Source organism: Chiloscyllium plagiosum, unplaced genomic scaffold (genome assembly GCF_037043375.1).
Source record: "Chiloscyllium plagiosum isolate Xiang-an unplaced genomic scaffold, Cpla_swu_hap1 HiC_scaffold_23, whole genome shotgun sequence".
Taxonomy (NCBI): Eukaryota; Metazoa; Chordata; class Chondrichthyes; order Orectolobiformes; family Hemiscylliidae; genus Chiloscyllium; species Chiloscyllium plagiosum.
Window position 1 is genome coordinate 1,513,485 of NW_028270161.1, and position 20,897 is coordinate 1,534,381.

At 42.0% G+C, this 20,897-nt stretch overlaps 1 protein-coding gene across 5 annotated transcripts in view; it reads right to left on the reverse strand.

Annotated features, from left to right (window-relative positions):
- The window catches only part of sema3ab (sema domain, immunoglobulin domain (Ig), short basic domain, secreted, (semaphorin) 3Ab), a 411,101-nt gene that overhangs the window by 60,654 nt on the left and 329,550 nt on the right, over positions 1–20,897 (reverse strand). For all 5 annotated transcript variants that reach the window (XM_043714218.2, XM_043714215.2, XM_087999317.1 and 2 more), the window contains 2 exons: positions 18,555–18,674; positions 5,047–5,189 (listed from right to left, as the gene is read on the reverse strand). In XM_043714218.2, the coding sequence (XP_043570153.1) occupies positions 5,047–5,189; positions 18,555–18,674 (263 nt within the window). The remainder of the gene's footprint in view (positions 1–5,046; positions 5,190–18,554; positions 18,675–20,897) is intronic.

The following is a 20,897-nucleotide window of genomic DNA, read 5'->3' on the forward strand; positions in this document are numbered from 1 at the left end:
CTGTAGTGTTCTATGTTCCAGACAAGTGTGGGATACTGTGTTAGGCGATCTCCCATAGGTGTGGTTAATATTATAATAATGAGCAGTGATCTGTTTTAAGACCACTTGAACAGTCTATATTGATAGCAACCACAAAAGCTGCAAATGCAAATGGAGTACCCCCTACATAAACTGAAAACAGTCATTCCCAACATTTAGTAAGAGCTGTTATATGCCACAAGGACGAACAACATAAAATGGATTGTACACTTCGAAAAGGGTGCAGGATTATTAAAGGTGGCAGAACAGATGGTGAGAGCAGTTAAAGAAGCAGACAGTGTTCTTGTACAAGACACTTGTTAGAGCTTATTTGGAGTATTGTGTCCAATTGTGGATGCTGCATTATAGGAAAGATGTGAATGCATTGTAGAGAGTGCAGAAGTGACTCAATAATGGTTTGACTGATGAGAAACATCAGTTATAAGGATAGATTGAAGAAGGCCAAGAGGAAATCTGATGGAGATTTTCAAAATCATGAGCAGGCTGAATAGGGCAGATCAGGAGAAACTGTAGCTGCTTGTAAAATGAACAAGAATGAGAGGAGATAGATTTAAAATGATTGGCAGTTGTGATGTGAGGAAAAGCCCGTGAATAGTCAGGGTATGGATGCACTGGCTGGAAAGGTGATGGAGGTAAATTCAACCAAGACATTCAGAAAGGGATTAGGTGGATATCTGGATAGAAATGGTCCTCAGGGATATGGGAAAAGCAGGAGGTTGGCACTAGGAGATGATATTCATTAGAAAAGCCAGCACAGACACAATGGAGGGAATGGCCACCTGCAGCACAGTTGGAATTCTGTGGTTGTATGATATTTCACAGGATCATCATATGTTGATGATTGATGTAAACAAGTTTTGTTTCTGTGGCTTACAATCACTTGAGGCCCTCACTTAGAATATGATCACTTGATCACTCTCAATGCTATTGCTCCCTAAACAGTTTAAATTTGTCATTTTCTGTCATTCTGATGTCACCGATGTCTTTCAGAGGGTTGCTCCCAGTTAGCAAGAAGTCTTTTTGACTCGATAAATAAAGAGCAAAGAACAGTACAGTACAGGAGCAGGCCCTTTGGCCCATCAACACTGTGTCTGCACATGATGCCTTGTTAAACTAAAAACCTCTTGCCATTACGCAGTCTGTATTTTTCTATTCCCTGCCCATTCATGTATCTGTAAAGATACACTCAAAAACAAGGACAACATTTTCCTGTTTCTATTTTGATCCATCAGGTAGGACACAACAATTGACATTGAGTGTAAAGTTCCATTGACGAATCTAGGAAGGAAACATCCATCCCCTTCAACATGTGAGTGGTTTGTGCAGGCATCACATGTACCAGCAGTTCACATGGAAAATCTCAGAGAGGCCTGGGGCCTTATTATGAATGGTATAAGCAATTACTTTTCATTAAATCATCTATAATAATCTGGTCAGATGTCTGTTTTTATGACCAAAGGATTGATTTTGCAGAATCCTTTGCAACAGGTGCTAATATGTCATCACAATTCATGAAAGCAGAGTTGATTGATAGCTATCAAATAAAATAACCTCAGGAAGCTCCAATCTTCTGATAGACCTGTTTAACTTCTCTGAACATGAAGGAAATTTACTGTTAGGAGTTCTCTCTGGAATGCTGAGTTGATGTGAATTGTGATAAAATGAAGAGTGAAGATTACAGTGCAGGTATGATGTCATGGTCTTTTAATTGATGCAGAGTATTATGATAATGGAAATCCTCACAGCATAATCACTCTGTGTCTAATCTCAGCACCTGCAACATCTGTGCATCAACACTGAGTGTGCCTGCTATGACTATCAGTCCTTCTAATAATTCTGCAAACTAAGCATCCTTACCTTGATTTTAACTCCTGGAAGGTCATTCTTGACCAATACTTGGGCTCCCCATTATTGCACATTTTGTTTGCAAAGCACTGACTCTGGATTAGGATGAATTTTAAATTTTATTTTGTCTGTAACTTTTACTTTCCAGCATTCTTAATTAGTGTTCACTGCAGTAAAGAAGTGTTTCAATAGACAATAGACAATAGACAATAGGTACAGGAGTAGGCCATTCAGCCCTTCGAGCCTGCACCGCCATTCAACATGATCATGGCTGATCACTCCTAATCAGTATCCTATTCCTGCCTTATCTCCATAACCCTTGATTCCACTATCCTTGAGAGCTCTATCCAACTCTTTCTTAAACGAATCCAGAGAGTGGGCCTCCACTGCCCTCTGGGGCAGAGCATTCCACACACCACTCTCTGGGTGAAGAAGTTTCTCCTCATCTCTGTCCTAAATGGCCTACCCCGTATTTTTAAGCTGTGTCCTCTGGTTCGGCACTCACCCATCAGCGGAAACATGGTTCCTGCCTCCAGAGTGTCCAATCCTTTCATAATCTTATACGTTTCGAAGGTAGTTTCAGTTTGCAGTACAATCACTGAGGTGCTGATAGAGGTCATTCAGACCATTGAGTTAGCACCAATTCACCAAAGAACATCCCACCCAGACCCATAACTCTACGTTTAGCATGGCCAATCTACCTAACCCTACACACCTTTGGACTGTGGGAGGAAACCCACACTGACATGGGAAGAATATACAAACTCCACACAGACAGTTGCCCAAGGCTGGAATCAAACATGTGTCCATGGCATTGTGAGGCAGCAGTATTAACCACTGAGCCACCCAAACAATCAGCATTAGTCAAAATCCCTCACAGCCTTCATGAATTTTGCTGCTTATTTCCTTTTCTATCTATTTTAAACACAAGTTATAAGATGGGGCCCGTGTATCATAAGCAGTCATGTTCTGTCGGAGTGTTAGATATAAATAACTCAATGGCTTTGAAAGGAATCCCATGCAAAGGTGAAACAGATGGATATGAATCTGAAGCAGATTTCCAGGTCAGTGCTGGTTCAGAACACAAGGCTCTGACAATAGACATCTATAATCATCAATAAATAATGTTGGAGTAGTTTTTTTTCATTTCACAATAACCACACTCCTCATGTCTATACTCGTCTCAGCTTTTTATTTGATGGGTATTTGGGAAACAAACCCCAAAACAGCTTGTGATAATTAGGTGTAGTTTGCTGCTCTCGTTACAAGGAAAATCTGTGAATCACAAACTTTCCTGGCATTTCTTAGGAGGAAAATATGGTCCGAGTGTAGACTTTTGATGAGGTCCACATGGCATTACGAATATTGAATGTCAATGTGGTGATTTTATAGATAAACTCCATTGGGATGGTTTCAATTAACAGAAGTGTGGACTGGCACACTATCATGTCATCTGGTCCACTTCAGGTACATTTAATTTATATGTTTTAAGTTCTTCATTCATCCAGCAGCTGAAGAAACATTGCCCTTGAACCAACCACAGTTAATACAAATTTCCAGACTTCTCGGGAATTCTTGTTTACCCGATTTGCTTTGATAAATGTCATGATCTGGCTCAGCGTTTTCCACTACACCCTTCCCATAAAATAATTGCACTGAACTTGAAAACTTCACTAATCACAGCCAGAACTCAACCTGTTTTGTGCAGTGGATGTAAACATAAATGACAGAATTGATTCTGCCCTTGAGATCCTTAATAAACATAGGCTGATTTTCTATGAGCATTGAAGCAGATTAAATTCTTCTACGGGAAATGTAGATTGATAACTTCACTGCTGCAGAAAATGGATGCTTTCACATTCTTCAGGTTTGGATATTGATTACATTAAGTTTTGTAAATGCTGGCAGTTGTTCATTGGTGCATCATAGAGTAGTTTGCACCCTTCCTTCTAAACCAGTTAATCTCAAAACAAATAACAGTTGGCAAATGGTATTATAATGGAGCCAACTCTCCATGAGGTCATCTCTCTCAATGAATTCTCTGCCATATCCCATCCCCCACAGCAATCAGAAGCAGCTTTGCTTACTGTGCACACCAGCAAATCTGCCTGCCTCTAGTCTACTGTGTGCTTACCATTCTTGTTCTCTGTATTGATGACGGAACCTTTAACAACCTTTCTTCACACACTTCAATTCAACAGTCAGTAGGCTCTGCCGACATACCTTATTTGGCCATCTCTCCTATTCTTGCTTGGTTAGATTTCTAAACTTGGAAACTCCTTGGACTTTTTGAGATAGAACATTGCGCTGGTTGCTCCATAAAATAAGTGTTTAAACTCCACACCTCTATATTGAATTCCACTGACTTCAATTAAACTGATGTTTTAATCCAATCCATCAAGTAAAGTGTATATCACATGAATGGGCAGTATATTTCCCACTCATCATCCTGACTTGAAAATATATCGCTGTTGCTTCAGTATTGCTGGATGAAAATCCTAGAATTCCCTCCATCATGACAATATGGGTCTGTCTATAACATGTGGACTGCAGCGGTTCAAGCTCACCACCACCTTCTCAAGGGGCAACCAGGGGCCTGCAATAAATGCTGAGCCCAGCCAGCGAGATCCACATCCCATTAAATGAATTAAAGGATAAAAAACTTGTTCACTGTTATTGTTCAAGTTGAATTATACATCTCCATTACAGATGTTTTAAAAATATTGGTAGCTGCAGTTATAGCCTTTATTTCTGATTTGACTCCATCTGAAATCACCCTTCTCTTTAGACTTTCACAACAACAAGGTTGGATTGGTTAATGTGCAACAACACTAAGCAGATTCACAGTGAATTAACAGCTAACTTTTCACATACGCAGATTTCATTTTCTGTTGACTTGGAAAATATTGGCAAGGTTTTTAATCAAACTAAAGTGACAACAAGAATATGAAAAAAGTTTTCAAAAACAGCGAGAACTATCTTTTTGTGAAGTTCAGTGAAGAGAAGATTCAGAGTAAGTCAACTGCCATTTCACTCCCATTTGGTTTTACATGGTTAACTTTGACCCCAACTTCATCCTCAGTGTCTTCAGTCCACTGATGAAATTATTAAAACCAGAAAGATACTTTAATCATTGGAAAATTCCTTACATATCCAACTGACCTTGCACACTTGTCCTATCCGGGCATGAGTCGCTTTCCCTGAATACTCTCCATCCAAAGCATTTTCTCGAAAAAAGAAATATATCTTATCATCTTCTGGATTGTCACTCTCTGGTATCAAGTGGGCACCAATGAATTTTGGTTCTGGAGAGCAAAATTCAAAATAAATACTATTAAAACATTGTTAAACATTGTTAAATTTTAACAAACAATTTTTTTTGCGATTTCATTGCTAACCCAATATCATTCCCTTACATTTCAAGTTATGTTATTTGTATTAAATGAGAGAAATGTGGTACCCAACCTCTGAACCGAGAGGCCTGCACTCAAGTCCCACTGCTCCCAGGCCTATCATTACATCTCTAAAAGGTTGATTGGAAAAGATTATTCATAAGAAAAATGATGTTTTAATCCAATCTATGGCTAGTCCAATGGATTTGGTGTTGAGTAGGATTTAGACATAGTAGGAACCAGGACTGGAGAACTCCTGCCAGATCAGCTCTTGAAGAAAATAGTTCCCTACAGTGTGGAAACAGGCCCTTCGGCCCAACCAGTCCACACCGACCCTCCAAAGAATAACCCACCCAGACCCATTTCCATCTGAGTAATGCACCTAACACTATGGGCAATTTAGCATGGCCAATTCACCTAACCTGCACATCTTTGGATTGTGGGAGGAAACCGGAGCATCCGGAGGAAACCCATGCAGACACGGGGAGAATGTGCAAACTCTATACAGACAGTCACCCAAGGCTGGAATTGAAGCTGGGACCCTGGTGCTGTGAGGCAGCAGTGCTAACCACTGAGCCAACTTACCGACCCCAAAAAAACAACTTTGTGTGTTGGAATTTAAACAGCAGCTTCAACACATTGCTGTATAACTCGCACAAGTGGCAGCAGTGGGATTCAAACCCACGCCTCCTTAGAGACTCGAGCCTTAATCCAGCACCTTAGACTGCTCGGCCATGATAGAGACACCAGAAGGCCAAGGGTTTTGATCGTTTCAGAGGAGGATTGAATTTTTGTTTTAAATGCTGCCCACTCTGAAAGGGCGCCAAGTGGCATTTTTAAAAGGAATGAAAATTAGGTGATCAATTTCCCTCCCCCTGACTTTGCAACACAGGAAGTGTTCTTGTCAGGGGGTAATCCTATTAAAAGTAACAAGACCCCAGTTTAATAACTGTCTATTTATTTCAATGCTATTTGTGAGATCTGTTTGTTTGGGACTTGGCAGTGCCTTTTTATTCCACAGAATAACAGTGAGTGCATTTCCAAAGAGGATCATTAAATGTGAAATGCTTTAGACCAGAGTTTCCTCAAGTGGGCCTCAGGTCTCAGGTCAGTTAAAAGCAGGGGATTATAAACTCTGAAGTTTATAATGTCATGACATTTATGCAAAATATAACAGCTGAACAGCTCTTCTCCCACTCTCAGTTTGAAGTAAGAGGTCAAGGTTCAAAATGATATGACAGAATTTGGGAAGTGCTGCTTTTTATGTTTCAGAGAAAGTGTTTCATGAAAGTAATATTTCCTGCTTGCTTTATAATTTGTGACACATCTGCATCTTTTAATGCACATTTGCATCATTGCTTTCAGATATTATTTTGCATGTTCTGTCAAAGGCTACTCTGGAACAAATCTCCAAACTTCCCATGCTTGATATGAGGGAAACCATAACCAACTGGATTTCTGTTCCCATTGGATAGAGAGAGGATTAAATGTCAAGAAGAATGAAATGGCAATTATTGGATAAGTTCTCCCTCTCCTTCTTTAAAATCCTCCTTGAGACCTACCCCTGACCATCCTTGTGGTCACCTGCCCCAATGTCTCTTCGTGAGTATTGGTGTCAAATGGAAATAGAAGTTCTTGTAGTTTTCTTGCAGTATTTCCTGACTGGGAAGATGGAAACTAAAGCTCCACTACAATTTATTATTCAACGTTGAAATTAAGTGGCACAAATTGATGAAAACTCTGATTACTACAATGTTTTAAAAATTCCACCAACAAGTTACCATTCAATGTAATGCTCACAAGAAACGTTCCCTAAACACATTAATACTTTGAGCCTCAAACCGCTCTCCACCTCTGCCAGGACATTTTCTGCTTTCACACCAGTGAGGAGTGGAAAGAACGTTTTAATTTGAGCAGATTGAGTGCATTTCTTTTCAATTCTCATGCACCTGTTTACCAGACAAATGGGTTTTCATTATTTGACAGAGCAATTGCCCTTGATACTATACAAAGCAGCCCTCAGTCAGCATCTGCTTCTGCTCAATTCTGCCATGATTTATATGAAGAGCAGCAGTCAGTAATGGAAAAAAAGAGGCCTTGATCTTATCCTGTGAAAGCAATTAAACTCTTTGAGGCTTCAGCTTCTAAAGAATGAAAGAGTAAGGTTAAACACTTCAATGATAAAACAAAGAGCTGTGGATGTTGGAAATCAGAAACAAAATCAGAAATTGCTGCAGAAATGTAGCAGGTCTGGCAGCATCTGTGGAGAGAAATCAAAGTTAACATTTCAGGTCCAGTGACCGTTCCAAAGGTGATCAGACGGGCTGAGCTTTCCCAGCAATTTCAGATTTTATTCTGTATTGCTTACTTTGCTCTAACATCTGAGCAAGATTCACATTTTTTATAAATGTGTTAGCGGGAGCACTGAGGATATGCATCACCTCACCAAGTGTTATTTCCATCATGAATTCTAATTTAACAAACATTGCATCCAATCCATCCAAAGGATTAAAGCCCAACTTCTGAGCAATTTAACTCTCATTGCTATCTTTGTTTTATCAACGTCTATGTTCAAATTTCATTGGTCTCATTTACAAATGCTATCATGACCCCTCCCTTTATTCTCACTCAGGGATACATGTTGATGCATTCTCCAAACTCTTCTCATTCTAGTCACCTTCCCAAACACCCTTCTCTGTGGTACCGTCACTAGCCCAGCTCTCAGCCACCTTGATCCAACATTCTGGGACTCTCTCTTCCCTTCCACTGAATTACATTTCACTAATCTGCAATACTTGCTGAAAGCAAACCCTTCAATCAAGCCTTTGTCCTATAATCCTTCTCCTTGCAATCTGAGCTCTCCTCTGTGAATATTATACCATAAGACCCTCAAACAGGAATAGGAACAGACGGTTCAACCCCTTGAGCCTGCTCTGGCATTCAACTGGATCAGAGTTGTTCTGACCTTCCTCACATCCACTTTCCTCCCCTTTTCCTGGAACCTTTGATTCCCTGATTGATCAAGAATCTATCCATCTCAGCCTTAAATATACACCAGGACTCTGCCCCCACAGCTCTCTATGGCAAGGTGTTCCAAAGACTCACAACCCTCTGCTAGAACAAATTCTTCCTCATTTCAGTCTTAACTTGATGCCTCTTTATTCTGAGACTGACCCCATGGACCTGGACTCTCCTATGAGGGGAAACATTCTTCCAGCATTGATCCTGTCAAACTCCTTAAGAACATAGAACCTTACAGCGCAGTACAGGCCCTTCGACCCTCGATGTTGCCCCAATCTGTCATACCAATCTGTACATCCATATGTCTGTCCAATGACAACTTAAATGTACTTAAAGTTGGCGAATCTACTACCGTTGCAGACAAAGCATTCCATACCCTTACTACTGGGAGAAAGTGAGGTCTGCAGATGCTGGAGATCAAAGTTGAAACTTTATTGCTGGAACAGCACAGCAGGTCAGGCAGCATCCAGGGAACAGGAGATTCGACGTTTCGGGCACAGGCCCTTCCTCAGGATTCCTGAAGAAGGGCCTGTGCCCGAAACGTCGAATCTCCTGTTCTCTGGATGCTGCCTGACCTGCTGTGCTGTTCCAGCAATAAAGTTTCAACTCATACCCTTACTACTCTCTGAGTAAAGAAACTATCTCTGGCATCTCTCCTATATCTATCACCCCTTAATTTAAAGCTATGCCCCCTCGTGCTCGCCATCACCATACTTGGAAAAAGGCTCTCCCTGTCCACCCTATCTAACCCTCTGATTATCTTGTATGTATCTATTAAGTCACCTCTCAACCTTCTTCTCTCTAATGAGAACAGCCTCAAATCCCTCAGCCTTTCCTCGTAAGACCTTCCCTCCATACCAGGCAACATCCTAGTAAATCTCCTCTGCACCCTTTCCAAAGTTTCCACATCCTTCTTATAATGTGGTGACCAGAACTGTACACAATACTCCAAGTGCAGCCGTACCAGAGTTTGTACAGCTGCAGCATAACCTCATGGTTCCGGAGCTCAATCCCTCTATTAATAAAATGTAAAACACTGTATGCCTTCTTAACAACCCTGTCAACCTGGGTGGCAACTTTCAAGGATCTGTGTACATGGACACCGAGATCTCTCTGCTCATATACACTACCAAGAATCTTACCATTAGCCCAGTACTCTGCATTCCGATTACTCCGACCAAAGTGAATCACCTCACACTTGTCCGCATTAAACTCCATTTGCCACCTCTCAGCCCAGCTCTGCAGCTTATCGATGTCTCTCTGTAACCTACAACATTCTTCGTCACTATCCACAACTCCACCGACCTTAGTGTTATCTGCAAATTTACTAACCCACCCTCCTACGCCCTCATCCAGGTCGTTTATAAAAATGACGAACAGCAGTGGACCCAACACTGACCCTTGTGGTACACCACTGGTAACTGGACTCCAGGATGAACATCAACCACCCCCCTCTGTCTTCTTTCAGCAAGCCAATTACTGCTATATCATCCACAGTTCCATTCCTCTGCATTTTATACAATAGCCCACTGTGGGGAATCTTAACGAACGCCAGTAGATGTAGTGTACCTGGACTTTCAGAAAGCTTTTGATAAAGTCCCACACAGGAGGTTAGTGAGTAAAATTAGGGCGCATGGTATTGGGGGCAAAGTACAAGATTGGATTGAAAATTGGTTGGCTAATAGGAAACAAAGGGTAGTGATAAACGGCTCCATTTCAGAATGGCAGGCAGTGACCAGTGGGGTACCGCAGGGATCTGTGCTGGGACCACAGCTTTTTACAATATATGTTAATGATATAGAAGATGGTATCAGCAATAACATTAGCAAATTTGCTGATGATACAAAGCTGGGTGGCAGGGTGAAATGTGATGAGGATGTTAGGAGATTACAGGGTGACCTGGACAAGTTAAGTGAGTGGGCAGATGCATGGCAGATGCAGTTTAATGTGGATAAATGTATGGTTATCCACTTTGCTGGCAAGAACAGGAAGGCAGACTACTACCTCAATTGAATCAATTTATGTAAAGGGGCAGTACAGAGAGATCTGGGTGTTCTTGTACACCAGTCAATGAAGGCAAGTATGCAGGTACAGCAGGTAGTGAAAAAGGCTAATAGCATGCTGGCCTTCATAACAAGAGGAATTGAGTATAGAAGCAAAGAGGTGCTTCTGCAGCTGTACAGGGCCCTGGTGAGACCACACCTGGAGTACTGTGTGCAGTTCTGGTCTCCAAATTTGAGAAAAGACATTCTGGCTATTGAGGGAGTGCAGCGTAGATTCACAAGGTCAATTCCTGGAATGGCAGGATTACCTTACACTGAAAGACTGAAGCGACTGGGCTTGTATACCCTTGAGTTTCGAAGACTGAGAGGGGATCTGATTGAGACGTATAAGATTATGAAAGGTTTGGACACTCTGGCAGTAGGAAACATATTTCCACTGATGGGTGAGTGCCGAACCAGAGGACACAGCTTAAGAATATGGGGTAGACAATTTGGGACAGAGATGAGGAGAAACTTCTTCACCCAGAGAGTGGTGGCTGTGTGGAATGCTCTGCCCCAGAGGGCAGTGGAGGCCCCCTCTCTGGATTCATTTAAGAAAGAGTTAGATAGAGCTCTCAAAGATAGTGGAATCAAGGGTTATGGAGATAAGGCAGGAACACAATACTGATTAGGAATGATCAGCCATGATTATATTGAATGGCGGTGCAGGCTCGAAGGGCTGAATGGCCTACTCCTGCACCTATTGTCTATTGTCTGAAATCCATTTACACCACATCAACTGGTTTACTCTCATCTACCTGTTTGGTCAGCTTCTCAAAGAACTCAATAAGGTTTGTGAGGCACGACCTCCCCTTCTCAAAACCGTGCTGACCATCCCTAATCAAATTATTCTTTCCTAGCTGATTATAAATCCTATCTGTTATAACCTTTTCCAACACTTTACCAACAACTGAAGTAAGGCTCACTGGTCTATAATTACCAGATTGTCTCTACTCCCCTTCTTGAACAGGGGAACCACATTTGCTATCCTCCAGTCTTCTGGCACTATTCCTGTAGACAATGACGATTTAAAGATCAATGTCAAAGGCTCGGCAATCTTCTCCTTGGCTTCCCAGAAGATCCTCGGATAAATCCCATTCGGCCCAGGGGACTTTTCTACTTTCACACTCTGCAGGATTTCGAATACCTCTTTCTTGTGATCCTCAATCCCTAGTCTAGTAGCCTGTGTCTCAGTATTGAAGGAGAAAGTGAGGACTGCAGATGCTGGAGATCAGAGCTGAAAATGTGTTGCTGGAAAAGCGCAGCAGGTCAGGCAGCAGCCAAGGAGCAGGAGAATCGACGTTTCGGGCATGCGCCCTTCTTCAGGAATGAGGAAAGTGTGCCAAGCAGGCTAAGATAAAAGGTAGGGAGGAGGGACTTGGGGGACGGGCGTTGGAAATGCGATAGGTGGAAGGAGGTTAAGGTGAGGGTGATAGGTCAGACTGGGGTGTGGGCGGAGAGGTCGGGAAGAAGATTGCAGGTTAGGAAGGTGGTGCTGAGTCCGAGGGTTGGGACAGAGACAAGGTGGGGGGAGGAGAAATGAGGAAGCTGGAGAAATCTGCATTCATCCCTTGTGGTTGGAGGGTTCCTAGGCGGAAGATGAGGTGCTCTTCCTCCAGCCGTCATGTTGTTATGGTCTGGCGATGGAGGAGTCCAAAGACCTGCATATCCTTGGTGGAGTGGGAGGGGGAGTTGAAATGTTGAGCTACAGGGTGGTTGGGTTGGTTGGTCCGGGTGTCCCAGAGGTGTTCTCTGAAACGCTCCGCAAGTAGGTGGCCTGTCTCCCCAATATGGAGAAGGCCACATCGGGTGCAGCGGATGCAGTAAATGATGTATGTGGAGGTGCAGGTGAATTTGTGGTGGATATGGAAGGATCCCTTGGGGCTTTGGAGGGAAGTGAGGGGGGAGATGTGGGCGCAAGTTTTGCATTTCTTGCGGTTGCAGGGGAAGGTGCCGGGAGTGGAGGTTGGGTTGGTGGGGGGTGTGGATCTGACGAGGGAGTCACGGAGGGAGTGGTCTTTTCGGAACGCTGATAAGGGAGGGGAGGGAAATATATCCCTGGCGGTGAGGTCCGTTTGGAGGTCAGTATTGAAGCCTGTATGCTTCAATGAGATTGTGGAAGCTTTACCATGTGGCTGTGGTGGCCACTTCACTTTCCCTTATCTGCATTGCATTGTTTTTATGTTAACATTTTGAATGATTTAATTTTTTAAAAACTGCTTAACTCTTAATCAGTGACCTAGTTAAACTAAATGGTAGAAATGTTCTTGAAGAAACAAGTCTGTAAGAAAACATTTTTAAAGAAGGTTTGCTGTTTAATAATGCCTCTAAAATAGAGAAAGGTGAAATCATTGTGTTTAACTTTGGCATTAATTCTCAGCAGTGCTATTTTTAACAAGAGACTGGAGCTTATCATCTAATGTTCCGCTGTCCTTTTTATGGTCCTGATGGACATTTTGTATATCAGAACAGCAACAAAGAATCATGTGCTTTAAAGACAAATTATATTCAAACTACCAAACAAAACTTTTAGGAAACCAACATAATCATTCTACAAAATGAAAGACTTAAACTAAATTTATTTAATGTTACATTCCATGATATTGCAATCATTTTGCTATAAATTCTGTGTCTTATGATTCTGCACCACAACCATCTGATGATGAGGCAGTGTTTTGAAAGCTAGTGCTTCCAAATAAACCTGTTGGACTCTTACCTGGTGTGTGATTTTTAACTTTGTCCAACCCAGTCTAATACTGGCTCCTCCAGAGAATAAAAGTGGCAGCATTGTTTGGTGATTTTTTTCAAAGCTCTCCATTGTCTCGCTTCTCTTTGTCTTTGTAATTTCCCTCATCCTACAACCTCCATAGAATCTGAACTCTTCAAATTTAGGTGTTTCATGTATCTCTATTTTAATTGCTCCAACACCGGCAGCCATATTTTCAGCTGTGGAGGCCCTAAGCTATAGAATCCTTGTTTAAAACACTCTGTCTCTCTCTGCTCTTCCTTCTGTGACATTGTCTTTAGATTAGACTACTTTTACAGTGTGGAAACAGGCCCTTCAGCTCAACAAGTCCACACCGACCCTCTGGTGAGCAACCCACCCACACCCATTTCCCTACATCTAACACTACGGGCAATTTAGCATGGCCAATTCACCTAACTTGCACATTTTTGGACAGTGGGAGGAAACCCACGCAGACAATGTGCAAACTCCACACAGACAGTTGCCTGAGGCAGGAATTGAACCCTGGTCTCTGGCGCTGTGAGGCAGCAGTGCTAACCACTGTGCCACTGTGCCACCGTACCACCCTAGTTGTGTTAAACTTTATTTGATCATGCTCCTGTGAAGTGTCTTGGGATATTTTGATTGTGCTAAAGGTGCAGATTGTGGATATTGGTATCATCTCCAAGCACAGGCAAATTACAATTTTTACAACCACTCTTTAATACAGTTTTTGAGACTCAGCTTTGGTGCTAGCTGTAATGACACATGCAGTTGGCTTGAGTGTATACAAATATGCAGAAATGTACCTGGCAGTATAACTCAAGTCTTCTAACTACACTATATAAATAACAGCGTACTCAACATTTATCGTATAATTATGTACTATGATCAATGTGACCACTAACTTAATTCATTAGAGACAAATAACCAAATTTCATATGATTTGCTTTTAAATTTCATTAATTAATATTAATTTGCTAACCTTGATATGTAATTAGTACACAGGAACCTAGACATTGCTGTGCAAATATTAGTCCAAGAAGTAATGTGATTCTGTAAATGCCCTTGCTTGCTAATTAGGGAGATATACCCTCCTGTCTAATTGAGAAAAAAAAGTCACCCCCTTTAAGAATGACTAACAAAGGAACTCTGGGTGAAAGCTTTGGGTTTTCGTTTGCTAATAAACACAGACTGTGATCTCAAGAACCCTATGCTGTTACACATAGTTAATCAGTTATTTTACTTTTTCACAATTTCTGTTATGCATCCCTCTTTAACTGTCAGTGTTTTTTTCATTATTCAAGTCTCTATTTTCTCTGTGGATGAGTAAAGTTCAGTTCTGTTAACATTCATTAAATAACATTGCACAATAGGAGTGTCATTTTATAATCATTCTCAGATCTGGACACTTCAGTGCCCTCAAGTCTGCCCACATTGCACTTAACCTCTGTCTCTCTCTCTCTCTCTCTCTGCCTGATTTATAACTTTAAGATACTTGCTTTGTATAGTTTAGGTTTTGAGCACTTCAGTTAGCTGCATTCTGTTGGCTATTTATTGACCACACCAATCAAATTGTTTTCTAGTCTACAAGTTGCAGGTCACCATTGATGCTGCAGGAAAACATTAATCACTTTGTTCAGAAATCAGAAAATGTGGGGGATGGAATAATGTGTAGTGTGTCACTGTATTCACAGCACAGTGAGACCAATACTCAGGACGTGGTACGGTCTGAACTCCTGTAGACACTTACAATCTTTAAAATTACAATATTTCATTGGCAAGCAGACAGAGAAATGAATTGTGAGAAGAAAGTTGTCATTGGTAGAACAATCACTGATTAATCTGTACAATCGAGCATTTAGAAGACTTTACAAGCAAGCAAATTGGTAATTTTCAAAATAAGAATAACAGGTCTGTTTCAGATCATATATGTTAATTTTATTCATTTTGGTTCCCTGCAAATAAAGGATTTTCTGTAGGATGGCCACATCCATGTTTTAAACTTCATAACAAGACAATATGCTCTAATTGGTTACGGCCGGTGTGATCCATTTAATTTAAACACAAAATTGAACAGAATTTGACGTACAGCAAGCGTTATCTTGCCCTTTGGTGAAACTGTAACTGGAATTGGTAAAGTCATCCGAGGCTTTTATTTTCATGCCATCAACCTGAATGTGGTATCAATGTTGACCTTAAGACTGACTCCCTTTCTGTCTTTGAACAGGAATCAGGGCATGACATGGGAGAATTGTTGGGAGCCATTCATAGAACATTTGATGGTTTATACTCAGAACACAAATCAAAGTGTTACTGCAGTGCAGATTAAAATTATCAATTAAAAAACAAGAATAAATGTGTGTATGTAGCACCTAATGTAGCTTCAATCTGCTTCATATTAGCACAGCCAAAATGGGAAGAAAGCAGAGTTAACATTTTGAGATAAGGGCCTCTTCAACAGAACCCTAATTAACTCTACTTTCTTCCCACAGATGCTGCAAGACCTACTGAGTTCCTCTAACATTTTCTGTATTTGTTTCAGATCTACAGCATTCATAGTTCTTTGTTTTATCATATTAACCCCAGAACTTGGTACATTGATGTGAGCAACTTGAGAAACGAAGTTATTTGAATTTCTCCTCAAGTTTTTTTTATTCATTCACAGTTGTGGATGTCACTGGTGAGGCCAATCACCCAGAGGGCAGTCAAGAGTCAATCACTTAGGAGTAACTCATGTTAGCTAGACCAGGTAAAGTTTCCTTTCCCCAAGAATCATGGTGAACCAAATTGTTTTTTAACAATAGTTACAATTAGGTGAGCTTATCATTCCAGATTTTTTTAAAAACTGAATGTCAGGTTTATCATTTGCCATTGTAAGATTTGAACCCAAAACACTGACCTCAGGCTTTGAGTTCCTCATGCAGGAACTCTGCCACTGTCTCCCCCCAGGGCCTTGGGAGTGGAAAGGACTAAAGCCAGGGATTTTAACAGTAATTGCAATCTAATTATTATGCTGAAACCATGGATGATGGGGAAAACTGTAATATATCAACAGTCAAACAGTCAGACAAAGAATTTCCCCTTGATCCATTGGTCTTAGGTATAAAATAGGATTTCCTCTGTACTAAGTTAAAAAATCACACAACCCCAGGTTATAGTCCAACAGGTTTATGTGGAAGCAGTAGCTTTCAAAGCATGTCTTATTCATTAGATGAAGAAGCAGCATGTCAAATGATACTGCTTCCAAATAAACCTGTTGGACTGTAACCTGGTGTTGTGTGATTTTTAACTTTGTCTACCCCAGTCCAGTACCAGCATCTCCAAATCATATTTTATATCAAACTGCTATAGGAATGCAATGGCTGATGTGCAGAATCCATGAGGTAAAACTGAGACCATTCAGAAATAAAAAGGAATATACCCGGCGACTATGGCAAGGACTGAATGACATCACAGGTTCTAAAAAGAGACAGTGCAAGATAGCAGAGTGACACATCCCTCCCAGATCGTCTCAACACTTTCTACGCTTGCTGTGAGCAAAACATCGGTGGAGAGGTAACACCTATTCCAGCAAGTCCTGATGAACCTATCCCAACAGTCACTGCATCAGAGGTCAGATCAGTTTTCCTTTGTGTGAATCCAAGGAAAGCGATGGGACCAGACGGAGTACCAGGTCGTGCTCTCAGAGCATGTGCAGATCAACTGGCAGAGGTCTTCTCAGACATCTCCAACCTCTCCCTGCAGCAGGCCACTGTCCCTGCCTGTTCCAAGAGGGCCAACATCATCCCTGTGCCTAAGAAGGCTCATGCAGCCCAGTGGCCCTAACTTCAGTGGTCATGAAGTGCTTTGAAAGGCTGATCATGGTATTTATCAGCTCCAGCCTCCCCACTACTCTTGACCCACTCCAATTTGCCTATCGGACCAACAGATCCACGTCAGATGCCATATCACTTGCCCTTCACTCCTCCCTAGAACATCTTGACACCATGAACAGTTATGTAAGAATCCTACTCATTGACTACAGTTCAGCCTTCAACACTATTATTCTCTCGAGACTGATTACTAAACTTAGTGGTCTCAGACTAAGCCCCCATTCTCTGCAACTGGATCCTCAGTTTCCTGACACACAGGTCACAATCAGTGAAGATTAGGGACAATATTTCATCCTCACTGACACTCAACACTGGAGCCCCCCAGGGGTGCGTACTCAGCCCCATACTGTACTCATTGTATACCCATGACTGCATCGCCAAATACCAGACTAATGCCATTGATAAGACACCACCATAGTTGGTCGAATCTCCAATGGCAATGAAACAGACTACAGATGGGAGATGGAAAACCTGGAAAAATGGTGCACTGGGAACAACTTAGCTCTCAATGCCGGCAAAACCAAGGACCTCATTATTAACTTTCGGCGAATGTTACTCATGCCCCCCTACACATTAACAGCACAGAGGGGGAATGAGTGGAGAATGTCAAGCTCCTGGGAGTGGTCATCCACATCAAGCTTTCTTGGACTCTTCATGTGGACGCACTGATTACAAAGGCCCAACAACGTCATTTCTTCCTCAGGCAGCTGAGGAAATTTGGCATGACGGTGAATACCTTTGCCAATTTTTATAGGTGCCCCATCGAGAGCATTCTGTCTGGATGTATCACTACCTGGTATGGTAACTGTACCATTCAAGATCGGAGACGGTTACAGAGAGTGGTGAACTCAGCCCAGACAATGACAAAGGCCAACCTCCCACCTATAGAATCCATCTACCAGGCCCGCTGTCAAGGAAGGCCGCCAGTATTCTCAAAGATCCATCCCACCCTGGCAAAGTTTTTCTATAACCTCTACCATCGGGGAGAAGGTACAGAAGCTTGAACACACGCACCAGCCGGTTTTGAAACAGTTTCTACCCTATTGTTAGAATACTGAATGGACTCACAAACTCTTAACATTCGATTGTTCCTGTGTTTTTGTTTTTGTCGCTGTTTAACTATTATTTACGATCTATGCTATTTAACTCTGTGATCTGCTTGCATTGCTCGCAAGACAAAGCTTTTCACTGTTCCTTGGTACATGTGACAGTAAATTCAATTCAATTCAATTTGAATATCCATTGCGAGAACAATGAGGAAAGTTATCATCCAAAATGTTAAGTCCCTTTCATAGTTCAGGTCAATGTACTCATGAAGCAGTAATAACAATGAACTAGAAAGCTTCTTTCCTCTCTCAACATTGCTCACTCCACTTACTATGGGCTTGCTGCAAGCCAGTCCCAAGTAACACCAAAGGAGGACATGTTAAAATGTGTAAAGTGGCTACATTATTTGGATAACTACACACCTCGGGATAACAAAGAAGAAGTCTAAGTTGAGGTGTTCCCAGTAAACTGAATGTAAATAAAAATTATAATTCCCAGGTATCACATACTTTAACCTACTTGAAAGTTATGTCCAGAACCTTTGGGAGAGATTAGCCAATCTACTTACCATTCAGCCACCGGGAATCATGTTGCTCTGTCCTTATCGGGTGATGATGTCCCAAAGTGCGGAAAATTGCAAAATCCCTGCCCATGAAATCTGCTGCAGTACCAGAATATAGCTCTCCATCTGTGGATGAGGGAGTATAAATTTGTCACTGTTGCAATGGCTTCCCACAACACACTACAGATTGGATCACAAGAGTTGAAACTCTCCTTCCTTCCTAATTCTTTCGGTCTCGACAATTTGTTACACAAAGTGCTTTGGTCCTTTCACCCTGTCACTCGTATCCTTTTCACTGATCTTCTTGCTGATCTACATTGGTGTTCAATCCAGCAATGCTTTGAGTTTAAAAACTGCCCCAGGGCTTAGTATTTACCTATTTGAATTGGTCTATGAATAGGAAGCAAATGGGGTTAGATTAATTTTGGATATCTGGTCAGTATGGGTGAGTTGGACCAAGGGATCTGACTCCATGCTGTTATCCTTATAACTCTATTTTGGTAATCTCTTTTAACTGTACAGCTCTGAGATCTCAACACTCATCCAATTCTGACCTGTTGCACATTTCTAACTTTACTGGAGGTGGTAACGTTACCTGTCTGAGCTCTAAATTCTGCAATTTTCTCCATAAACTTCCCCAACTTCTTCTCTTCTTAAAAGCTGCTCCTTAAAATCTTTGGGAAAATACATGGTTGAAGGTATATACTGTGGATTAATGTGAACTTGAACACTTCAGAACCTTGAACATTTTATTGCATTAAAACTAACATAAACACAAAGTGAGAAATCACACAACACCAGGTTATAGTCCAACAGGTTTATTTGGAAGCACTAGCTTTCAGAGCGCCACTCCTTCATCAGGTGGTTGTTAATCTGATGAAGGAGCAGTTCTCTGAAAGCTAGTGCTTCCAAATACTCCTGTTGGACTATAACCTGGTGTTGTGTGATTTCTCACTTTGTACGGCCCAGTCCAACACCGGCACCTCCAAATCATAACATAAATAAAAGTTATTATTGTTTCTCAATATTTTAAACAACCTATACATCAAATATTTCAAATTAGCTGGATGTCATACATCAGATTTAAAATGATATCTACTCCGTGCAAATAATAAAACCCTGGTAGCATAATAAAACTGTTTCTCAGAAATTCCAACAACAGTGAAGAATCTGTATGAAGTAACAAAGGGGCTGATTATTTTTGGAAGGAATTGAGTCACCTTAGGGCTTGTGTGGTTAATGATGCCAACTAAACTCGGAACAACTATCTCCAAAAAAAAAGTGCTGTCTTTTCATTATATATAGAAGTGAAGTTACAATGTACAATACAGTAATTTTCAAAGTCAAGCGTGTGTTGCTTGGAAAGCACAGCAGGTCAGACAGCATCTGAGGAGCAGGAGAACAGGCATACACCCTCCATCAGGAATGAGGCTTGGGGGTTGGGGTCTGAGAGATAAATGGGATGGGGTTGGCTGAGAAAGCGATAGGTGGATGAAAGTGGGGGAGAAGGTGATAGGTCAGTGGGAGGAGTGATGGACAGGTCGGAAGGGCGGGGCCGAGTTGGAGACTTGAGACTGGGATAATGTGGGGGAAGGGGAAATTAGGAAGGTGTTGAAATCCACATTTATCACATGGGGTTGCAGGGTCCCAAGGCAGAATATGAAGCGTTCTTCCTCCAGGCGTTGGGTGGTAACAGTTTGGCGATGAAGGAGGCCCAGGACCTGCATGTCCTTCGGTAGGAGGTAGAATCGGGTGGTGCAGGGTTCACAGACAATGAGATTGGAGGCTGTGGGTGGGAGATCCCCAGAGGTGATGAAGTTGTGGATGTTCTGGGAGATGATGGTTTAGTGATGGGAGGTGAGGTCGTGATCAAGGGGCAGTAAGAGGAGGTGTCTGTGAGTTGGTGCCTGGTTTCAGTAGTGTAGAGGTCAGTGTGCCACATTACTACTGTGCCCCCTCCTTGTCTGCAGGTTTGATGGTGAGGTTGGGGTTGGAGCAGAGGGAGTGGAGGACTGTGCATTGTGAGGGTGGGAGGTTGGATTGGGTGAGGAGGGTGAACAGGTTGAGGTGGTGAATGCCACAGCAGCAGTTTGAAAAGAAAAGTCAAGGGTGGGTAATACCTTCTCCCACCCAACCTCCTGTAAAAATGCCATCCCTTATTCCCAATTCCTCCGCCTCTGCCGCATTTGTTCCCAGGATGACCCATTCCACCTCAGACAGTCCCAGATGGCCTCCTTCTTCTATGATCACAACTTCCCTTCTCATGTGGTTGATGATGCCCTCCAGCGCATCTCCTCCATTTCCCGCACCACTGCCCTTGAATCCCACCCCTCCCAACACAGCAAGGAC